General features: G+C 45.2%; 1 protein-coding gene across 1 annotated transcript in view; it reads left to right on the top strand.

The window, feature by feature from the left end:
* Pacsin2 (protein kinase C and casein kinase substrate in neurons 2) overlaps positions 1–24,140 on the top strand; it is a 107,648-nt gene that overhangs the window by 45,037 nt on the left and 38,471 nt on the right. Inside the window, 1 exon segment of the mRNA XM_038341657.2 lies at positions 23,269–23,407. Coding sequence (XP_038197585.1) covers positions 23,348–23,407 — 60 coding nt within the window. The 5' untranslated portion in view covers positions 23,269–23,347.

The following is a 24,140-nucleotide window of genomic DNA, read 5'->3' as shown; positions in this document are numbered from 1 at the left end:
TGAGTGATGGCTAGCTCAGGAACGCAGCCAGCCTTTGCTGGATGCCCTATCTCAGCATGGAAGAGAGTACATGAGCATGTAAGTCACAGACTATCAGGACATTTACTGGTTATATCAGGTGTGAGCATCAGATAGGCAGCTCATAGCCAAGGTGGAAAGTTTCTTCTATAGGTTTTGAATGTCATAGCATCCTTAACTTTAAGCTTTGATTCTGAAGGTCAGCTAAGTGGTGCTTTCTGAGAAGTATATCTGTTCGTCAGATGTGTTAAGTAAGATGCAGAAGTTAAGAGAGATGACTATTAAAGTTAGCTCTGGGCCTTCCTATAGCATCTCACCAGAATCACAGTGCTCTACCCAGCCAGATTCAAGCAGTCTGCACCAGCTTTAGAGTGGATCTTTGGTGCAGCTTCTTCAGAGAACCTTGATGCAAGGTGCTTATGTTCTTCTTGCTAAGTGACATCTGTCCTGTGGGTGGGCTTTGGCCAAAGAGGCTGACAGAAGTTACCCTGAGGATGAGCAGGTTGAGAACTTGAGAGATCAATGTTTGTAGAGTATCTCAGACATGTAGGCATTCGCACTTCACGCGTCTTTGAAATTTATAACTTCCTGCATGAAATAGAGCCTTGTTTCCCCCACATTTTACAGCTGGGAATAAAGCCTAGAAGTTAAACCTTACCCCATCACTGCTCTTGCCAAGACTCAGAGTCCAGTTCTTCTCACCTTACTCATGGAAAGGGGATTTTGCTACTGATTGATGCTTTGCTTAGGTTCGTTTCAGATTATTGCTTGATAAATGAGTTTCCTGTTCCAAACTGCTGGTTTTGTTTGTTTTAACTAACATCAGCATCAAGTTAGAATTCTCCTTCCTTCCTTCCTTCCTTCCTTCCTTCCTTCCTTCCTTCCTTCCTTCCTTCCTTCCTTCCTTCCTTCCCTTCTCCCCTTACCCCCCCTTCTGTCCACCTCCCTCCTTCAATTTTCAATGTGTTGTGAGCACCAGCTGCAAATTGGTCCAGCGATCTTCTCTGGGGTGGGATGTTGTGGGCTCCAGCTGTTATGTGCAGATGAGCAGAATGGGTTCTTGAGAAAGTGACATCATAGTTGGATGCTTATAGTGCCTAAATAACACTATAACACTTAAAAACCAAACCAAATTTTCCTGTTTTGTTTTTAAGCTTCAAAGGTATATGACAAGACAAATATTTGAGTGAGTAGTTCCTTTCTGGATACAACTTCTAAAAAGTGTTGTAGTGCTATGATTTTGTGGCATTTTCTATCATTCTTGTGGAGGTAGGCTCTGAACCAAAGTGCTGTTTTCTTTTGAAAATTCATGGTAGGTATATGAGACATAAGTCACTTCTGGTGGCTTGAGGATTCAATCTGGTGTCTGGCCCATGCACGTGGTATTTGTAAACAATAACCTCCCTTCCCACCAAGTAGCCTTAAAAGCCAGCCGAACTGTGTGCTGCAGAACTGTTGCTATCACACTGATTCCTTCTACTGGGATTCTTAACCCTGCGGCCTGTGGCTTCCTAGTGAGATTCCTGCCTCAAACACCCTGTCTGTGTCCCGTGGTGCTTTTGCTTTTGGAAGAGGTTGCACACTGTGTTGGAAGTTTTTTTTTTTTTCTGTGATTGTGAGCCCTGTGAGAACAGAGCCCTTTGTGCTGGAGACCTGGGCCACAGGCATAATTAACTAGTTGTCACCACTCAGGAAGACCCCCACCCCCACCACACACACACACACACACACACACACACACACACACACTCTTCAGCAGAATCCTGCTGGTTCCACATAGCACCCAAGACAAACTGGATTCCATTTTTCAGAGGAACATTGCCTTAAGCCTCAGAAGTATTTTGCCTGATATGATCAGACCACCAGAAGGTATGGTCTTGTGAAGAATCAAACTCACAAGTTTCAGAGACCTTGCCTGGTCATGTGCTGTGGCATTATCCTTCCCTTGCTGTTTCTAATTTTCCACTCAGCCACTGTCACCTCTACGGCAGAACTGCAGCTCTTAGAAGCATTTGCTTTGTCAGACCTTTCTTTGGGGCAGGGCCTCTGAAACTGCCGCCTGTGCACAGGAAAAGCATCCACTCCCCCTCTGTAGACACAGGCCCACAGAGGCCCTTTGTATGACAGGAAGTCCTGCTTCTAGAGGGGCTGTCTCAAAGTGGAGGGATTGGAAGGAGCTAGAGGGGCTGACCTGGGACACTCTGACTCATGTGTGTTGTTAATAATGCCCTTTGTCTGCTCTTGGGAACCTGATTCAGCAGCCGTTTGCTCTAGCAGACAGAACTTGCTCCTCCTTCCCCTCTTGCTAGCCCTTGGTGAATGTCCCCATTTTCTGTCCCTCTGAACAAAGGACAACCTCCTGACCCATTCTGTATTTTTTTTCCCATTTTGGTTAGAAGAGTCCTTCTGCCTCATATGGATCCATGTGACTTTTCTGGGAGTTGAAATGAAGCTCTTGAGTGGGACATGATAGCTTAAGGAAGAAGTCACTGACTAAACAGACACCCCTGACTGGAAGATCTCCAGGGAAGTATTTGATGTGCCTTGACAGTGAGCTGTGGTAGTGTCTGTCAGGCTGGAGCAGAAGAGAGCTGAGTTACAGGTGTCCACAGAACTAGTACCCCAGGTGGCAGCTTTGTTACACACCTCTTTTGTGTAACTGTAGCCCTCTGTCACTTGTTCAAGACTGTTGATTCTGATCTTAAGATATTCTAAAGTGAGAGAAAAGCCATCAGAGCTGTTGGTGCATCCTGTGTGTTCTCCAGCTCTGATCCTTAGCAGATGTGTGCGTGGTGAAATGACCCGCCCTCCCCCCAGGGTTTCTCTCAGTAACAGCTTTGGCTGTCCTGGAACTCACTTTGTAGACCCTGCTGGCCTCGAATTTACAGAGATCTGCCTGCCTCTACCTTTGAGTGCTGGGATTCATGGTATGTACTACCACACCCGGCTAAAATAATTCTTTTTTATAAAAAGATTTATTTATGTGTATATTAAATAGGTCATGTATGCTGGTGTCCCTGAAGGCCAGCTGGAGGTAAAGGCGGTTGTGAGACACCCAGTCCAGCTACTGTGAATCAAACTCAGGTCCTTTGGGCAAACAGCAAGCGCTCTTAACCACTGAACCATCTATTGAGCCCTGACACACATTTTTTTTAAAATATTTATTTATTTATTATGTATACAATATTCTGTCTGTGTGTATGCCTGCAGGCCAGAAGAGGGCACCAGACTCCATTACAGATGGTTGTGAGCCACCATGTGGTTGCTGGGAATTGAACTCAGGACGTTTGGAAGAACAGACAATGCTCTTAACCTCTGAGCCATCTCTCCAGCCCCCCACACATTTTTTTTTAAGATTTGTTATTTTATGTGCATGAGTGTATGTGTACCAAAGTGTACCTGGGACTCACACTAAGAAGAATGTGTTGGATCCCCTGGAATTGGAGTTTACCTAAGATTGTAAGCTACATAGGACATGAACCTAGATCCTTTGCAAGGTCAACCAGTGCTCTTAACCTCTGAGTCCTCTCTCTAGCCTACTGGTGAAGGGATAATAATATTGTTGGAATATTACCTCATCACTCTTTTGGCAGACTGATTTACACATTGTCACAAAGCTATGTGGATATGTTAGTAAGCCAATGAGTAGTTCTTTAAGCCTAATGCAAGTCTTTGTTGAATGTGGCTACTTGGGTTGTTTGTATAGGATACTTGTATTTATAGGCAGAAACACCCATTAGTCAAGTATATTCTGTTGAAGCTAAGAAAATATGGCATTTAGAATTTGGTGCCTCTAGATCGGAATACTTTCCCACTTTTAAAGCAATCATAATCAATCCCACCTTGTACAGAGGTGTGAGCAAGGCGTGCGTGTGGGAAGAGGAACTTCTGGCTTGAGCAGCCTACAAGTGCTGGGACCATTTCCTGATGTGGGATTTTCAGACTGATCCACTGTCTGGAACAAAGTAGGGAGGCAGAGTTTACAGGGATGTGAGAGGGTTGATTGGAGTTGTCTAGAAAGAGTTGGATATGCGATTTAACCCAAGAACAGATGGGGCACAAGGCTGTAGGTGGTTTGATGTATGGGAATGAAGGAGTTTGCTCAGGTAGAGTGTGCTGTGGGAGACAGGGCCAATGACAATAATGGTAGTCTTGGCCAGAGAAGGTGACAGTGAGGAGTGAGAGGAGCAGGGGGCCTTCTGATTGCTGTTTGTTCTCTGCTGAGGGAGAGGGAAGGGGAGGGGGGGGGAGAAGGGAGGGAGGAGGTGGGTGGAGGTGAACTACAGAGGTCTGATGGGGTTGTGGATTGGCCAGCTGCTGGTTGATACAAGGAAGGGGAGGTCTCTGGGTGTTGCCACTAGGCTGCTCAGAAGGAGGCAAGAGTCTGGTAGTTGGGTTGGTAGCTTTTCTCTAAGCAGGTAAGAAGGAGCTGGTCATAAAGAACTGGCAGTCCTCCTGCTGTGCCTTGGGGCTGAAGCTGTAGCAGTGGTTAGCCCAGGACTATTGAGAAGAAATGTGGTGGGTTCCAGGCCATAGCACAGAACACTGAGGAGGAAGAATTTTCACATTATAACCCTTTGAATTTCTGGTGTTTCTTCCTCATGAATGTGAACATTAATTCAAAAGAAGAAAACCTGTTTCTTCAGTGACAAAAGCAGGCTTTATGACTATCAACAGGGCTCTCTGAAAACAAGCACTGAGGGTTTAAGACAGTACTTGCAAAGTCTGAGGGAGGGAGGAATGTCTGTTGTGTGTAGCCAACATTCTGGGAGGTACTTTGACATTCATAAAGCAGGTAACCCCATGGAAGGACCTCCCAGAGCCCCACCCTGTTTTGCCCTCTGTACCAGATATGATAGGTGGCCTGCCAGTCTCATGAACCACAGGCGCATTTCTCTGTGGAAAGGCCTGGCCTATCTTGTAGACGCACCCAGCTTTCTTACTGGAGGGAAGAATATTGTTTCTCCTTTCTCTTGTAAGGCAAACACTGAGCCATTTTCCAGGACCCCACTCAGGCCTTAGTTTTCTTCCACACGTCTCCCCAGCGCTTGTCACTCACTCGCTAAGTTGACTTGGACATGTTGTTACTTGACTAATATTTAAGTGTGTCCCTCATACTAAGCACTGGGGACAAGGAAGAAAATGTACAGCCCTTGTCCCCAAATAACGAATGGCTGTGCTATTCTATGTATATCCAGTTTGAAATGTAAACCACTTTCCTGCCTGTCCTTTATGATGGCCGTGTGTGTCTGTCCTGTCAGTTCACCATTGTTTTCTTAGCTTTGGAGTATTTGACTTGTCTCCAGTTTTTGTTGTTATAAATATTACTGGGATGAACATTTTGTTCAAGCTATTTTTTCCTTTGTGTTTATTTGCTTGGGGCGTATTCCCCAGAGTGGAACTACAGAGTCAGAGGTTGGGAATTCTTATCAGCCTTGTCTATATTTCTAGATTTTTCCATAAAGCTTTTTGACAATGTAAGAGTATACTCCTGTTTCTTATAGCTCCATCCCAAGAAGTTATTGACCGTTTAATTCCATATTTCACTGTGTCCCATCTGTAGAGGTTATGCCTCATTAGTGAACAGTGCCAGTTTTCAGGTACTGAACACGACAACAATGTTGGCCTTTCGTCCCCCACCCCCAACTCTCCCACATGTTCCTGTGTGGTGCCTGGGTGTGCAGTCCAGTACACAGTGACCCTAGGGCTAGGTTGATCGAGGAGACCCTGCTCTCTATAGCTGCCAGTTGAGGCCTCCTCAGTGGTGGTCACAGCAGAAAGGGCAGTGTTAAGACTTTGTATTCATTTGGCCGGGTCATTCATGCCACCTGGTTTAGCAGATGCCCATGAGTGCTTCTGCTTCTGTCTGCTCCAGCTCAGTACATCACTGATGGTAATGCGAACTGGTGAGTTGTCAGACAATGTGGTTTTGGGTAGCAGTTTCTCAGTATGACCCAGCAGTTCCTAGTACTCTAGAGAAATGAAGGCGTACGTAGGGTTCTGCAGAGAGAGACCTGTACACTGATGGCGGAAGTTACAAAATAATCCCACATTAGTGCAGAATTACGTACAATGAAGGGTTATTTATTTAGGGGAGACTCACAGATCACAGTCCTCTGCATGAACAGAAACAGAGTTTAGCAGCCAGAAGCGAGTGCCAGAAGCAAAGAGCGCGAGCACATGCTTTACAGCTGCATTTATAGTATGAGAACATGCTCAAGTGGGCTGGTATCTTAAAGGCTGTTGGCTGAAGGAGGTGAAGGCGCTCCCACAGTAGTACACAGTTATTCAGTATAGTTCTTTTCATGATAGCCTAAGAGCAGAACTTGTTAAGCATAAACAAATGGGAGTGTGTTTATACAATAAAATGTTACTTAGCATTAAAAAAGAATGAAAGACTGATATGGGCTACAATACTTAAGAACTTCACAGGCATTCTCAGTGAAAGAAGCAAGATCATGTCATGTAAGATTCCTTTAATATAAATTATAAAGAGAGGCCAACCCTGAGTGGTTGTTAGGAGTTAGAGGGAACAGACATGACTGCTAAGGGCCATGGGATGTGTTTGGTGTGATGGAAATGTTCTCAAAATGACTGGTGATGCTGACACAACTTGTGAACTTCATAAAAACAGATTATTCATAAGTTGTAGCTTAGAAAAGTTGTTCTGAGAAATAGCTGTTTTCAATAGTCTCTTGCTAAATAATTCCCTTCGCTGGTCCCCCTACCTATGCATGGTTCTGGAGACTGAAGCTAGGGCCTTAGCTAGGTAGTCCATTCTACTGTTGAGTAATTTCCCTATCCTGACTTTGGTCTCTGCTAGACAGATGTGAATGGGACCTTTTCATTCATATACATAGAATTCCATTCTTTTTGCACTTCTCAAATTTTGATTTCCAGTATTAAACACAAAGTTTTAGTCAGTGGCAGCAGAAGTGGGTGGGACTTTGCGGTTCTAAGGGAAGCCACCAGGTAGCCCAGGTTGTGGAGTGGCTCCCTCTCCAGGCCATGTCCCTATGGGCACTTGTTCCTGTCCTTGGGTAGAGCTCTCTGGTATTGCTTACACTGACTTGCTGGCCTGGAAAGCCATTCTCTTTTTTCCCCTTCCATGGCAGTTAAAGGTGTAGACTTTAGGTGATGGTGTGTGAGGTGGTTGTTACCTGTGGGGTTGGGTTTGGGGATGACCTCTGTGGCATATGTAATCTCATTAAGCAAAGCCTGTGCCACCAGGAGTGAAGAAGTCATGAGCTTACAGTCTGGTGACATGCTCTCCTTTGCAGAGGACAGAACAGTGTTTTTGGAGGAAAGTGATTATCCTAGCCACTGAGCAGTAGTTGGGCTTTGTGTGGTGTGTGTGTGTGTGTGTGTGTGTGTGTGTATGTATATCTTTTCATTTTTTGGTTTTTTAAGACAGGGTTTCTCTGTAGCTTTGGAGCCTGTCCTGGAACTTGCTCTGTAGACCAGGCTGGCATTGGACTCAACAGAGATCTGCCTGCTTCTGCCTGCTGGAATTAAAGCCACTGCCTGGCTAATAGAATATTTTTTATTTTTATTTTTCTAGTAGTTGGTTTTAAGTGAGCTTGTGCTTCCCTGTTTTGTTTTGTTTTGTTTGTTTGTTTGGTTGGTTTTGGTTTTGTTTTAGCCCTTACTCTTTCCAGCCGACTGAGAGTGATAGCACTGGGCAGTAAGTGTAAAGCCCATTCACAAGCATTGCCCTCCGAGCCAAACCTCCTCTTAAAAAAACAAAACAAAACATTATGTTGATGCTAAGTAGTTTCCTGTAGTAGTTTATTCGAGGTCTGATAATGCTCAGATCACTCAAGACAGGCGCTCAGGAGACAGTACTTAGTGACAGTGAGTGGTGAGTTCCTCTCTTCAAGAGGAGTGACAGTGCCTTTCCGTTTGTGTGGAGAGAGCTAGGCAGGGCAGAGTATATTTCTCCCTCGTAGGAGGAGCGTCTAAGGCTGGTGGGAAAGTAGCTTACCTAGGAGTTACTTAAGCAGCTTGTAAAGCCAAAGTGGAGCCCTGGAGTGCAGGTTTCCTGATTCTCTGCACTGAAGGTTCTATTTCCGCTCAACCTTGAGAGCAAAAGTGATTGGATATTTCTAGTGGAAACGGTCTCGGCTGCATTAGTTGCTTCCTCGTGGGGTTGGCTCTTTAGGAGCTGTGGGCATCTGTGCAGTTAAGTCTACTTACCCAGCCCTAACCGGGTCACCTCTCAGCACTTTTCTTTCCATTGGATTCCTTCTGTGTATTTTCTTATATTACTGTTGGCATTTATGTATTAATACTAGGTTTCAAAATGTGTCATTTTTGTCCTTTTAAAAGTATCTCTATTTTGAGCCAGGTGGTGGTGGCACACACCTTTAATTCCAGTACTTGGGAGGCAGAGGCAGGCGGATCTCTGTGAGTTTGAAGCCAGCCTGATCTACAAGAGCTAGCTCCAGGAGAGGTCCCAAAGCTGCTGAGGAACCCTTACTTGAAAAACCAAAAAATAAAAGTAAAAAGTAGCTCTCATTTAACCCTGTGGGGCATCAACTGGTATTCAGGTCAAAAATCTTCAGCTGAGTGTCCACGTTACATTCCTAGGGCCCTTGCCAACCAGAGGTATAGAATACATTTCTGTGAGATCATTCTTAGACATAACTCTGACTTGTTCCCATTACAGAAAAAAAAAAAATGCCTTCGGGAGACCACATATGAGCCCCAGACCTTCCCTGGTAACATCCTGTGGGTGAGCTGATAGCTGACAGCTAGCCTGAGACCTTCTGATTTTGAACTTCCTCCTACCTTTGTGATTCCTTCTGAGATAGTCATTACCCTAGAGTAGGCCTTCTGAAAATGACAAAGACACCTGGTCCTCAGCTTGTTTTCTTTGTGCTGTTAGTATACAAAAGGCACTAGGGCAAACATGTTACTACAGGAAGAATCCATAACTTCTTTTTGAACTGATATCTCACAACCTGTCACCCTATGTGACTTCTGTTTCCCTCTTGGTTCCATTTCCTGAATGTGGTGGTTTGTGTCCTGCACAGATAAGCAAACCAGAGCCAGCTCTTCTTTGTGGGCTCCAGGTGTGCAGGCTGCAGGGTAGTTGGGCAGGCATCACCCAGAGGTGATGCCAACTGTGGCAGGCTGTTGGGAGGAGGTAGCTGAGCCTGAGGACCTGGCAGAGCAGGGCCGTTAGTGTTTATGGACTCTCTGCTTGGTATGAGCTTTGGCACATAGCGCAGTCTGGCAGAAGAAGCTTCGCTGACTTCTTCTGAAGCCTGCTGGGCCGAGAGCAGTGATACTTCCTTTCCTGTAAGAGTCAGAAAGGGAAGGTCACATCTTTCATTGGTTGTGGTTCCAAAGATGAGTCTTTAGCAAGTACTTTCTGCTTCAGGTTTCCCTCCTATAAACAGACTGACTTGCCTTTCCTTGGGCTTCAGAACCATCTTCATTTTCACTCTTGAGGTCAGATATTCTCTAATCACGTCTGCTGCTTTTCTGACAGAAAATAGTTTAGAAACTAGATCTCTAATGCAGACATAGAGGTGATGCCACAGATCTTCCCAGAACTACCTCAAGGTATTATTTGGTTGGTTTAAAAAATACTTGCAGTTCTGTTCAGTTTCAGTGTCATTGATTCATGGGGTTGATGTGAGACAAGCATTTGGCAAAATGAGGTTTTGGGTGTATGTGTATGGGCTGCGGAGGGTGGGTGAACTGAGCAGTCTGCTGGGTAGGTGGGTGTACTACTTTGTTTGAAGAAGTCCAGGACTGCCTAGCCGAGCCAGCCCCATGTCCATGACTGGTCTCCAAGGCGTGCTGGATCTTCCTTTTGCTTGGATCTGTGGATTGGGTGGGATGTTCTACCTTAGCATGAGCTCTTCATGCTGGCATGGCTCCCACCTTCACTGGGATGGTAGAGGAGAGATTGACCCTCACACCAGGACTTGCAGGGTGAGTAGGAGTTGACCCGGAGGGCATTCTGGGGCAACAGTGTGTTGCATTGGATTATGTTCACAGAGGCTGAGGCCACTGGGGAGGTAGGGCTGGCCATAGTATGAGTCCTCCGAGGGTCTTCTGTCATTGAGAGCAGTTAGAAAGCGTGAAGCTGAGGGCTGCGGGCATGTTCAAGAAGAGGTCCTTGTGGCAGTGAGCATATGAGTGTGGCTGAGCCTGTGCTGTCTATCAGATGTACTGCTATGGTATATCCTCAGTGTGGCACACACTGTCTATCAGATGTACTGCTATGGTATATCCTCAGTGTGGCACACACAGTACTGGTCTGCTTTAGAATTTTGCCTTTGCTGAGATTTATTGCATGAATGTTCATCTCTCTACTCCTAACTAAACATGAAAGAAACATCTTACTCATCTGGTAAAATTAGACAAACCTCAGGGCTTCTCTTTACTTTTCCTTGTTTCTCCACTGGGGAAGAAGCCCGGGAGACAAGTGTATCAAGGGGCTGCTGTTCTCTCAGCACTGAGGACAGTGTGAGTCACTGTAGCTCTGCTGGTATTTCAGTACCAGTTTATTTTTAAACAGTTCTGTGCAAGCAGAGTTTCCTCATGGTTTCTGTTACTAAGGCTCCATAATATTTCCTTAGGTCTGTGTGCCTGTGCTTTCATACACTCTGTGGGCTTTCTTCTCCCTCAGGCTGTCCTGGTCAGGGTAGGAAACAGTGTTTCCCCAGCTGCAATAGCAATTCTTTCTAAGTGGGAAGAGTCTATTGTTGCTCTACTTGTTAATGTTAGGAAAAATGGACTGGTCTGTGGATGGTGCCAGTGTCACGTGGCCCAGGACTGCCTGCCAGGTCTCCCATCAGGGCTGAGTGAGCAGATGTTCCCTCTGCGTCAAGGCCTTTTCTTCTAGGTACAGACAGGCAGGTTGACTTGGGAGTGTCAGTGCTGCATGCCTAGCAGGCCCTTGGTTCTTGGGATCTTCAAACATGAGTGATTCTTTGTTTTCCCCTCTTGTACTTTGTTTAAAGATAACTTCACACTGTAGTCCAGGCTGGCTTGGAACTCATTATATAGCCAAGGCTAGACTCAAGCTTGTGGAACTTGTAGCAATCCTCTTCACCCTCTTGAGTGTTGGAATTATTGGTATGAGCCACCATGCCTGTTTTTGGTTATTCTTATTGGCCATTTATCTTTGGGGAGGTTCTTTGTTTTGAGACTCTGAAGCCTTAAAGACAGCCTGTGTGCTAGCCCTGGCATTCTGACCATATTTACTTTGCTCTCTGGCCCATGTATTTGAAATTCTTCTATAAGGTTCTTCTCTTCTCTGTACTCCAGCTCTGAGAGAAAATGTATTTCATAAGTGATTGTCTGGGGTTTAAAGATAGTTCCAGAGGACGGTGCATAGAAAGAGACAGTTTATATCCACCTCAAAGTGTTGTACTTTAGAGGTAACTAGTTTCGGGATAGCACATGAAGTAATTTCATACTAGGTTCTGTGCATATGCTTGAGTCTTAAAGGAACCTGTGCTGGCTAGATGTTTTCAGGTTCTGCTATAAGCTTGCATGACGATAGGACTGCTTTGGTACTAACTGACTTAGCTCCTCACATGCTCGATTCCTCTGATTGCACAGGCAACTCTCTTAGAAGAGCAAAAGCAGCATAATAATGTGACCTTCTGGTGTGTCAGATGCTCTGGGCATGCCCAGGAGACCCCAGGTGTGAGATGTTGTCTTAGGGTTTCTGTTGCTGTGAAGAGACACCATGACCATGCAACTCATTTTGTTTTTGTTGTTGTTGGTTTTTTGAGACTGGGTTTTTCAGGCTGGCCTTGAAATCATAGAGATTCGCCTGCCTCTGCCTCATGAGTACTAGAATTAAAGGCATGTGCCACCATTGCCTGACTGACCATGCAGCTATTATAAAAGAAAACATTTACTTGAAGTTCTAGCTAGAGCAATAGGACAACAAAAGGAAATCAAGGGGATACAAATCGGAAACAAGACAAAATGACAGCCTACAGATTGGGAAAAGTTCTTCATTAACCCCACATCAGACAGAGGTCTGATCTCCAAAATATACAAAGAATTGAGAAACTTGACATCAACACAACATATATCCAATAAAAAAAATTGGGGTACAGACCTAACCAGAGAACTCTCAACAGAGGAATCTAAAATGGCTGAAAGACATTTAAGGAAATGCTCAACAGCCTTCGCCATCAGAAAAATGCAAATCAAAACAATTCTGAGATTTCATCTTACACCAGTCAAAATGGCCAAGATCAAAAACACCGATGACAGCTTATGCTGGAGAGGATGTGGGGTAACACTCCTCCATTGCTGGTGGGAGTGCAAACTTGTATAGCCACTTTGGAAATCAGTATGGCAATTTCTCAGAAAATTAGCAAACAATCTACCTCAGGACAGCAATACCACTGTTGGATATATACTCAAAAGATGCTCAATCGTGCCACAAGGACATGTGCTCAACTATGTTTATAGCAGCATTATTTGTAACCTAGAAACAGCCTAGATGCCCCTCAATTGAAGAATAGATAAAGAAAAGGTGGTACATTTACACAATGGAGTAGTACACAGTGGTAAAAAAAAAAATGACATCTTTAAATTTACAGGCAAATGGATGATCTAGAAAAAAACATATTTAGTGAGGTAACCCAGACCCAGAAGAAAAAAATATGTATTCCCTCATAAGTGGCTTTTAGACATAAAGCAAAGAAAAACCAGCCTATAAGCCACAACCTCAGAAAAACCAGCCAACAAAAAGGACCCTAAGATGATGCAATTCCCTTCTATATGCTCTGGATATGTTTTATTACCATTGGTTATTAAGGAAGTTGTTTCAGGAAATGACTTAGGAGAGTAAGGCCAGGCTGGAAACCCAAACAGTGATGTAGAGAGAAATAGATACAGAGTATGCGAATCAGAGAGACGCCATTTAGCTGCCAAAGGAGAAGGACACGCTGGAACTTTACCGGTAGTCCATAGCCTTGTGGCGTTACACACATTAATAGAAATGGGTTAACTTAAGATGTAAGAAGTAGCTAGAAATATGCATGAACCATTGGCCAAAAGTTTTGTAATTAATATAGTTTCTGTGTTTCTTTGTAGACAAAGGAGCAGTCTCTGCCTACACTAAGAGAGACATACATGGATGTACATAGGAAGGTGAAAAAGACAAGATCTCCTGAGTAAATTGGGAGCATGAGGGTCACGGGAGAGGGTAGCAGTGGAGAAGGGAGGTAGGTGAGTAGAATGGAGGGGAATGGAGAAAAATGTGTAGCTCAATAATAATAAAAAATTAAAACATTTAATTGTGGTGGTTTGTTCATGGTTTAGAGGTTTAGTCCATTATTGTCATGGCGGGAAGCAAGACAGCATGCAGGCAGACATGGTGCTAGAGAGAGAGCTGAGTCTTTGCATCTTGACTCATAGGCAACAGGAAATGGTCTGTCTCACTGGGCATGGCTTGAGCATATATAAGACCTCAAAACCCACCTCCACATTGACACACTTTCTCCAACAAGGCTACACCTACTCCAACAAGGCCACACCTCCAAATAATGTCATTCCCATGGTGACCATTTTCTTCAAACCACCACAGACGTTCTGCTGACTTGGTGGATGGACCAACAGACAGTTATAGAAGAATTGCCCCTTATCTATTTTGTTCTCAGCTCAGGACATTTTTGGTTAGTAACCTAAGTAATTAGTCTTTTTTTCTTTCCTGGGTGCTGTAAGACATGCTAGTGTGTAGGCTTCATGAATGAAATTGAGAGAGTCAGTGCACACAGATCCATCAGTATCTTACAGAGCTGGAACCCACCAGGTACCAGCTCCCTTCAAACCCTCCTTCCCTGTCTTGAGTCAAGCTCAGTGGTTTGCACCTGCTCCTGCCTCACCCCGAGAGTGCAGCCTGGCTTTAAGACTCAGTTCTTCCTCTTCCTGGGTGACCTGAGCACATGTTACCCTACAGCATCTCTGTTTCTTTATCTTTTTCTGCATTAGGGGACTGTTGGGAGGGGGTGTGCCCCAGCTTTGGGGTTCATATTCAGTAGCTATTAACTGCTACTGTTTCTGTTATTTAGCAAAGAGTCAGGAACCACATCCCACACAGCCCCGAGTGGCCCTTCTTACCAGCTTTATTCAGCTTTTTACTCAGGGTATAAGGTGCATGTAAGGGCAATTGTTAGCACTGGCCATCTGGCTTCGAGCCTTAGTTCAGAGAGAGGTTAGGATAAGGATAGGATCCTGGTCAGCATCATCATGTGTAATTTCTGTGATGTGGATGGGCTTGGGAAATACAGACTGTGGCTTGATTTACTGCAAGATCCTGGAAAAGAGGCAAGTTAGTTACTAAGGCCCTGGTGGGGATCCATACAAGGAAGTTGATACTCAGGTCCGATGAGATGGAAAAGCCCTTGCTTGCAGTCTTGAAGATCACTACAAGTATGCACTTGCAATTTCTAACCTCTGATCTATGCAAGTTTTCCCATAATTTCTTTCTAGTGAGATACCCTTTGAAGCCATTTAAAGATCAATTCTATTTTTTTTTTTTTCATGACAGGGTTGCTCTGTTATACTCCTGGCTCTCCTAGAACTTGATTTGTAATCCAGGCTGGCCTCAACCTCAGAGATCACCTGGCCTCTGCCTCCTGAGTGCTAGGATTAAAGGCATGCACCACCATACCTGGCTGATTGATTTCAATTCTCAAGTGACCATAGTGAGCGCCTAAAAATATTAGGGACTTGCCCAAAGTCCCACAGATCCTTAATGTCAAGTTTTGAATGAATCTTCCAAAATTTGACTCTGAGATCATTTTGTAAAAACTGACTTTTGAGGAGGCTGGAGAGATGGCTCAGCAGTCAAAAGCACTCCCTGCTCTTCCAGAGGACCCAGGTTCAATTCCAAGTACCCATGTCCAACAGCTGTAATTAGGGAGATACCCTCTTCTGTTCTCTCAGGGCACTAGCTTGCATGTAGCATATGTTCACATAGACACATAAAATCTTAAAATATAATTTTTAATTCATCAGAAATTATGGTGGGTCAGGTGGTGTTTAATCCTAGCACCCAGGAGGCAGAAGCAGACAAATCTCTTGAGTTCAAGACCAGCCTGGTCTATAGAGTGAGGTCCAGGACGACTAGGACTACACAGAGAAACCCTGTCAGAGAGAGAGGGAGAAGGAGGGAGAGAGGAGAGAGAGAGAGAGAGAGAGAGAGAGAGAGAGAGATTGTGGTTTTGTTTGCTTTTCATTTGTTGGGTATTTACATTTTTAAAGATTATTTTTAAGCGTATGGGTGTTTTGCTTGTATGTGTATCTGGAACACCATGTGTGTGCAGTGCCCGCAGAGGCTATAAGAGGGTATTGGACCCCCTGGAACTGGAGGTACAGACAGTTGTTAACTGCCATGGCGTGCTGGGATTTGAACACAGGTCTTCTGAAAGAGTAGCCAGTACTCTTTACTGCTGGGCCATTTCTCCAGCCCCCAGAAGTTATGATTGGCATAGACTTACTAGTTTTGTTTGTTTGAGAGTATATGGATGTCTAGGTGTACTTTTAAAATTGGTGTTCTAGCTGGGCATGATAATGCATGCCTGTAACCCCAGCATTTGGCAGACTGAAGCAGGAGGATGTTGAGTTTGAGGCCAGGTTGGGTTGTATAAGTGCATTCTAGGACAGCCTGAGGTACATAGTGAGACTTTGTGTTCAAAAACAAATGTAAACTGGACATTTGAGGCAGAGCATATGAAATGATCCCTTTTAGCACACTGAATAACTCCCATTGACCTACATGAGTATACTTAGTTGTGTGTGGACAACACACTGAGTTGAAAGGACAGTAGTTCTTGAATATACACAGTGTGAATACTCTTGTAGTTCTGCACTAAAGATGGTTCATATTGAAGATTTTGTGTCATTTCCTTGAGTTTCTTAAAAACAAAAACAACTTGATTCCTTTATGTTACCAACAGTGAAATAAGGAGAATTTTTTAAAATGTGTGTTTTACTTACCTGTATGTATGTACACCACATATGCACAGGTGCCCATGGATGTGAGTCTGAAACTGGCCTAATCTACTTGGAGTTTCAGGACAGCCAGAGCTATTTAGAGAGACTGTCTCAAAACAAACAAATAAAACCCAAAATACAAAAAGCCAATTATGGTCTGTTAGAAATTGAACGTGCTGTGGAAGTTGAAGGTACTAGCGTGCTGCCTGCCTCACACAGGTCTGTAGTGTAGAAGGAAGGACAGTCCAGGCAGAGAGAAGGAGTGAACTGTACCTGGTAGTGGCAGCACCAGTGAAGTAACTGCCTGTTTGGAGTTGTGTGCTGTGGCGAATGCTGGTGGCCGGTGAGGGGTGGGGTGAGGCTTGTGCACTAGACAATTTGGTGAGAAGTAAGCAGGGCTCTAGCTGTGGAGGCTGCTACAGGGACATGCAGGTAGTGTAGTGTATTACTAGGCTGACATAGATTTAGAGAGGGTCACAGTGTTGAAAATAGACTAAAGTGGGAGTGGGTGCTGGGAAGACGCTAGGAGACAGATGACAGCAAAATGCAGAGAAGAGGTGATGGTGACAGTGATGATGCCAGAGGGAGATGGGGGGGAGGGGCTGACCAGAGGAGAGGGAGGCCAGCCTAACAGTGCATGGGAAAATCTTTCTTGAAGCTGTGAGGGTGTCCTGGAATGTGGTCCTCTGGGACCACTTGTCATCCCAGCATGGGGTCATTCATGAAACAAAATGTTTTGTTTTTTGTATGTGTTGTATTTCATAAGCATTTAGTGCTGTTAGCTGACATTTCAAATAGCTTAGGAGGCTGTAAATAATAGGTTGACATTCCCTTCATCACCAGGGACACAAGTGTCCACGAAGGACTGTGCATCTGTGAACTCTGAGAGATCCCAAGTGCTGCCCTCCAGAGGTGGTGTATGTTGCTGCTGCTAGCCCTTGTGCTGGCTACCTGGAGTCCCATACTTTTCTTTTAGATTTCTTGTCTTTTCTTTCCTTTTCAGACAGGAACTTGTTGGTTGGGAAAGCTGGCCTTGTCAGTTCTCCTTCCTTAGCCTCTCTGGTGCTGGAACCACAAGCCTGTGTCACTTCTCCTAGCTCTGGTATCAGCATTTGATAGCATTGAAGTAGCTTTCATTTTTTGTTTTGTGTTCTGCTGCTACACAGTCTATCAGTAAACACCTGCTCTTGGCTATCCTGGCTGAACTCATCTGTAAAATAAACTTGCAGCTGAAATGGGTCTTAGGAGAGAGTAATTTCTCATATCGAGAGCTAAGGACAGATACAAAACACATACATGCTTGGTTTTTAAGATTTATTTTTAATTATGTGAATGTGTGTGTGAGGGGAGAGGGCATGTGAGTGTGGTGTAGGTGCCAGAGGAGGCCAAACACATTGGATCCCTGGAGTTGGAGTTCCGGTGACTGTGAACTGCCTAACATGGATTCTGGGAACCAAACTTGCATCATCTGCAAGAGCAGTACATACTCTGAACTGCTAGAACATCCCTAGCCACATGCTTGGTTGGTTTTTTTTTTTTTTGTTGTTGTTGTTTGTTTGTTTTGTTTTGTTTTTTGGTTGTGATTGTGGTTTTGGTTTTTCAAGACAGGGTTTCTCTGTAGTTTTGGAGCCTATCCTGGAACTAGCTCTTGTAGACCAGGCTGGCCTTGAACTCACAGAGATCCACCTGCCTCTCCTTCCGGAGTGCTAGGATTAAGGACATGTGTCACCACCGCCTGGTACATGCTTGGTTTTTAAAAGCATTTTTCTAACTTTCTTTTTGTTTGCTCTTTGTGCCTTTCACATCATGGATCCTGATCCCACCCATCTTGCATCCCCTCACATCTGCCCTCTGCCCTTGCACCCCCCCATAAGACAAAATTTTTTAAAAGAATAAAGGAAAAGTCTCATCATAGAAACTCCAAGGGTGAGTGAGCCAGTCACACAGTAAACCCTTTATCCATATATCTTTATGTGCAGACGCTCTTGCAAGGAATCACTGGTTTGGTTCAAGGCCCCTGATGTCTGTTATTACCATGTCTTTAGTTTTGAAAAGCAAAGCACAGAGGTAATGTGGATACCTCATTGGTCCTCACAGGATCTTTTGGTCCTCCTGCCCTGTCCAGTGCAGGGCAGGCATGTCACCTCCTGTCTCCCTACTAGGAAACACCTCTTCCTACTTCCTGTCTTTCTGAGCCCTCAGAGGCCATACTTGTCTCAACAGGCCTCTGCCCTCACTTTCCCTCTGTCCTAGAATTTAATACACTACATGACTCTCTTAACTGCATGCTTGGGTATCCCAGAGCACCCTCAGCCCCAGGAGGGCAGGGACAGAATTTGTCTTGTTTATTGCTACTGTTCTGACACCAGTTTAAGATAGTTCCTGGTGCATGGTAGATGGAATGAATGGGTAAATGGACCCCTGTTTAAAGAATGATGGGCACCCTACCTCCCTCACCATAGGACTGCACAGTGGCTTAGAAGTTGCAGTCAGCTGGGCAGTGGTGGCATACAACTTTAATCCTAGCACTTGGGAAGTGGAGGCAGGTGAATATCTGAGTTTGAGGTCAGCCTGGTCTACATATTGAGTTCAAGGCCAGCCTGGTCTACTCAGAGAAACCCTTGTCTCAAAAACCAAGAGAGAGAGAGAGAGAGAGAGAGACGAGATCGCTGTAGTGAGAGCATAGACGAGTGAGAGAGTCAGAGATGTGAGGACGGAGGAGTGAGTGTAGAGGACGGAGAGAGGACAGGAGAGAGACGAGGCACCGCTAGAGAGGAGAAGAGAGACGAGAGAGAGAGAGAGTGGAGAGCCGATGAGCGATGACGAAGAGAGACGTGAGAGAGAGGAGAGAGAGGGCAGGACGGGAGGAGAGAGATGAGAGAGATAGAGAGAGAGAGAGAGAGAGATTTGTAACTATTTCCTAGTAACTGAAGAATTTTTCTATTGCAGGTTCATGAGTAAGAAAGAGACCTCTTTGACAATGGGCCTGCAGAACAGACTAGACAGGCCCTGTGGGCACATTCTGCTTCCCTCTGTAGCTAGTATTTAGCAAAGATCAAAGAGGAGGGCTTCCTGCTCTTCTTTTAGGGGAGTGGGCAAGCACAGTACTTAGATGGTCTTGCTTTCTACAATAACCTGTAGGTCTCAAGAATGGCCTCTTGGTTTTCCTTTTGGAATGAACTAAGGGGATTAAAGAGAAGCTAGAGGTCTTATGTAACACATCCTCTGTTTACCTGATACCTGTTATCAGACCAGAAATGGTAGAAGGAGATTGTGCCAGCCTCCACTGTGACCAAGGGCAACTGTGACATCCTCTGTTAACCTCTAAGCCTCTGCACATTAGCAGAACACTGGCTTTGGGACCAATATTGACCTTCAGCAGAAGTCATGGGAAGCAGGGACCTAGTTACTCTTGCTCCATCCTTATTCCTGGGTTCCAAAGGAGTGCCTCTTAAAACAGGATTGATTAGTGGACTGTTTAGTGAGTGTCTCTGGAGGGCTCACTGTGTGCTGGCTTTAGACAGTCTCACATTGTGGTTCAGGAGGCCTGGAGCATGTTCTACAACCCAGGCTGCTTTTTTTTTTTTTTGGTTTTCGAGACAGGGTTTCTCTGTGGCTTTGGAGCCTGTCCTGGAACTAGCTCTTGTAGACCAGGTCTCAAACTCACAGAGATCCGCCTGCCTCTGCCTCCCGAGTGCTGGGATTAAAGGCGTGCGCCACCGCCCGGCACCCAGGCTGCTTTGAACCCAGCAGTCCTATTGCCTCAGCTTCCCAAGTGCTGGGATTACAGGTATTGGCCACCAGCCTGGCTTTTATAATTAGGATTTTCTTGCTCTCAGGTTGCATGTTTATTGTATCATCATTGTCAACTTGATTGGATTTAGAATCACCTAAAAGACATAAATCTAGGTGTGTCTGTAAGGGTTTACCAGGTTCAGCTGAGAAGGGAAGGTCCGCCCTAAATGTGGGCAGCAGCATCTGGTGGGTGGAGGGGTCCTAGACTGAAGAAAAAAGGAGAAAATTAGCTGAAGTACCAGGCATTTGTTGCTCTCTCCTTTCTGGCTGTGGGTGCAGTGTGACCAGTTAGCTCACACTGGGGTGTCTTCCTCACCATGATGGATTGTATCATCAACCATGGATCCAGATAAACCCTTCCCACCTAAAGCTGGTTTTGTCTTGTGTTATGTTATGGCAACAAGAAAAGTAAAAGAAAAGCATCTCCTTTGAGGGGCAGAGTAGCCTGTGCTGTTCTTGTCCCTTAATTAACCGGGATATTAAGTGTTAAGGCCTCTGGGAGAAGCTGGAGTGAGGCACTGCCCATTGCCTTACCCATGATGGGCAGCTCACTGAGTGGCCGCAGAAGCTCTGCATCTCTCTAAGAGATCCAAAAGGGGAGGAGAGGAGCCCTTAGCTGGGAGTCCTTGTGTATTCACCAAGTCACTCACTGCCTAGACTGGTATTGAGACTCTTGATGTATAATGTGTGTTTTTGTACTCCTGACTGGTTATAATGGGAGATCCTTGTGTTTTCATCATTTAGCTAGCTTCATCTTAATACTGAATTTTTTTTTCATTTTTTAATACTGAATTTCTCTCTCACCAACAGCACTGGAAGTCCTCAGAACTATTGAACAATCTGTTCAAGCATTTAAAACTCAGTTTCTTTAGGATGAAGTCATCAGTCAGTTTCTGAGTGCCAGACAGTGTGAAACTGCATAAACCATGTATCAGGCCCACCTGTCTTTTGGAAGAACTTTTCCAGCGTTCTTAGTAACTATTATCACCAGTGTACCCCTGAACCTAGGGCCTCACTCTGTAACTCAACCATACCTTAAAGCCTAACCTGAGGTCTCTAATGCCTCAGGAGGTGGTCTGCTACATCCTACCCCCAGGGGGAGGGCTGTGAATCATTGAGGGGAGGACACCTGCTTTTGAGATCCCGTTCAGTAGGGAGCTCCAAAACCACAGCCTGTTCTAAAGGAATAGCCTTCCAGGCCTGCAGCTGAGTTTAGCTAAAGGCTCCGGTGGAGATGCAGCAGGCACTGGAGCAGACTGTGCAGACTGCTGCTGCTGCCGGACGCCCTGGTGTTTCGGTTCTGTGTCTGCCGCTGTGACTGTGTAATGGGAATAGTGTTTGTTTTGGTCCAGGGTTTCTGTTCATGGCTATGGCTCCATTGGTTCTGGTCCCGTGGCAAGGCACAGACCATCACAGCAGAAGGGTGTGGGGGGAACAAAGCTGCCTCATCTCCATAGGGTCTGAGAGGCAGAGAGAGAAAGGGGCCAGGCATGTTCCCCAATGACCTTTCCTCCAAGTAGGGCCCACCTCCCAGTGATGCCATTATGTTCTCAATCCAGCAAAGCAGTTTTGGGGGGATTAATCCTTTGACGTCATCAGAGTTTTCTTAGTTCTCTTATCAGCTGAGTAGCAACTTTCAATACAAGAGCCTTTGGAGGATTACTGTACTATACCCAACCACAGCAGGTGTTGGACCAGTGTTTTCTGGATACTCAGCTTCCTGCCTGTAAAGTGTGTAGGGGTTCTGAGGAACAAGAACCTGCTTAAAGCTCAGCATAGACTACCTGCTGGTACTGAGAGGTATTGCAGCACATGGCAGCTCCATGTTCTTACCATGTACTCCCAGGTAGAACGAAAGACTCATACCTGGCTAAAGCAGCCTTGCTATATTTGACACAAATGTGGCCACCTCTAGAAAAAGAGCCTTCTTTGGGAGCATAATTTAGCCTTTATTTAGTGACTGAACACCTGTGTGACATCAGACAGCTCTTCTAGTTCCTTCCTGATGGTCTTTGACTATCTATAGGGTTGAGTGTGGCTCGTTTGGATGCAACCTACCTGTTCTTGTTGGTAGCTAGTTCTTACCCAGAAGGGAAGGCTCTTATTAGGGTCCATACTAGGAGAGAGAGCCAGAGTTTTGTGCTGGAAACCCTGTTCTCTTGGGGTATGGTTATGTCCTGTGCCCTTTCCTTTTACCTTGGAGCTTTTTCTCTGCAGCTCTCGGTTATCCTCAGTTACGCGTCTCTCTATGTAGTTCCTGGTTGTCCTGGAACTTACTATGAAGACTAGGCTGGAGTCAAATTCACAGAAATCCCTCCTGCCTCTACATCCTGGGCAACTAGGCATTAGAGTGTGTGCCAGGGCTAAGAACTCACATCTTGATCCACAACCAAAGGCGTAGGGAGACCTGAGAATTTCAGAAGTCTTTTGAAACCTCAAAGTCTACCACCAGTAAAACACCTGCTAACAAGGCCATACCTAGTCCTTCCCAAACAGTTCCACCAACTGGGAACCAAGTGTTAAACATGTAGCTTATGGAGGCTGTACAAATTCAAACCACCACACTTTTTGTCTTACATAAATATGTAGCTTTATTTTTTATAACTAAGCTTATCATGTATGAATATGTAACATCCTAGTTTTTTTTTTTAAGTGTATTGGTGTTTTGCCTACATGTGATGTTTGTGTATCACATGTGTTCCTGGTGTTCTTTGGAGGCCAGGACGCGGGTGTTGGATCCTCTGGAGCTGGAGTTACCGACAGTTTGAGCTGCCATGTGGGGTGCTGGGAGTCAAACCCAGGTCCTCTTGAAGAATAGCCAGTGCTCTTAACCGCTGAGCCAACTTTCCAGCCTACATCCTTAGATTAGTAGTTGTTGGGTTGATGAGACTGGGTGTCTCAGCTGGTTCTTTACACACCAGAATCCTGAAGTAGTCTCTGATGCCAGTGAAGGAATGGACTGCCAGTGAGTGCAATGGCATGCAGGCAAGGAGGCAAAAGCCTCCTTCTATGTCCTTTATATAGCCAAGGATGTTGGCTATGGATTAAAGGTGGATCTTCCATTTCAGAAGATCGGGATTAAAGGTAGTCTTTCTACTTTGAATGATTTATTTAGAAAAAAAAATCCCTCATAGGTACACCCAGTCTTTTGGTTTTAGTTAATTCCAGATGTAGCCAAGTTGACAACCAAGTAACTAACTTCATACAATGTGAGTAATGCACCCTGATCCTTATTGACTAAGACTGGCTGGCTCTAGAAGAGCTTCTGTGGTGTCTGTCACTGGTAACACTGTAGTCAGTTGAGTTCCTGAGGCATCTCTGGGAGGTACGTGAATGAGCCTTGAGTGGTGGGACAGGGAAGGGAAGCTGGCTGTTAGCAGGGTAGGAGACACCAATACGCTGAGGTGGGTGCCATGCATTCAGTAGCGATACCTGGAATGGGGAAACCACAACTGTGTTTTTCTTTCATAGGTCTGTCAACAGGTTTTGAGCATCTGAAGTGAATCCCTGAACCGAGTGGTCTGCTGCCATCCCCTCATCCTCTGCAGAAATGTCTGTCACCTACGACGATTCTGTGGGAGTGGAAGTGTCCAGTGACAGCTTCTGGGAGGTAATGTCTCCTCTTTTGAACATAGATCCCAGGTTGCTTGGCGTCTAGTGTACCTTTGTGGTTTTGGTAGAGTCAGAAGGAAATGAACATTAACTCAAAATCAGGGTGGGAACTTGCCATCAAACTGGAGGTGGAAGAGACAGGGCATTGTTTTTTTTTTGTTTTTTTTTTGGGGGGGGGAGATTATGGGAATGCTCCATCCCTCAGTGGAGTTGGGAGTTCACTTGTCTGGAAAGTCCGATTTTTCACTGAGATGTATTTGAAAGGTCTTGCTGGTTTGCCCTCCAATGTTCTTGGGTGTCTAGCCCTGTGTGATAAGACAACAACACACAGCAGTGACTCAGCCCTATCTCACAGGTAGCTTTTACATATGAGTGACCATGATGTGACATTATTTTGCATAATGCAGGCAAGCGGCCAGAGGGCTGAACAAGGGCCAGGATCTTGGTAAGAGCATCTGCTGCCAGCCTGTGTCCTGGGAACTCCCTTCCTGATGAAATTACCTTGTGACTGGTTTTGTTTTTCGCAAGTTATTCTCCCCAGCCCACTTAATTTTTCCTGTCCACTAGTTAAAGAAAAGCCAACTGTATTCTCATTGTTGTTGGTGGTTACTAAGATGGAACACAACAAGTACCTCATGCGTACTAGGGCAGGGGTCCTACCACTGAGTTCCCACTCCAGCCAAGGGAAAGTAAAGTCTTGACCGGTAATTAACCCCCCTTGGAAAAACCCT

Source organism: Arvicola amphibius, chromosome 9 (genome assembly GCF_903992535.2).
Source record: "Arvicola amphibius chromosome 9, mArvAmp1.2, whole genome shotgun sequence".
Lineage (NCBI taxonomy): Eukaryota > Metazoa > Chordata > Mammalia > Rodentia > Cricetidae > Arvicola > Arvicola amphibius.
This window is presented reverse-complemented; position numbering and strand designations above follow the sequence as displayed.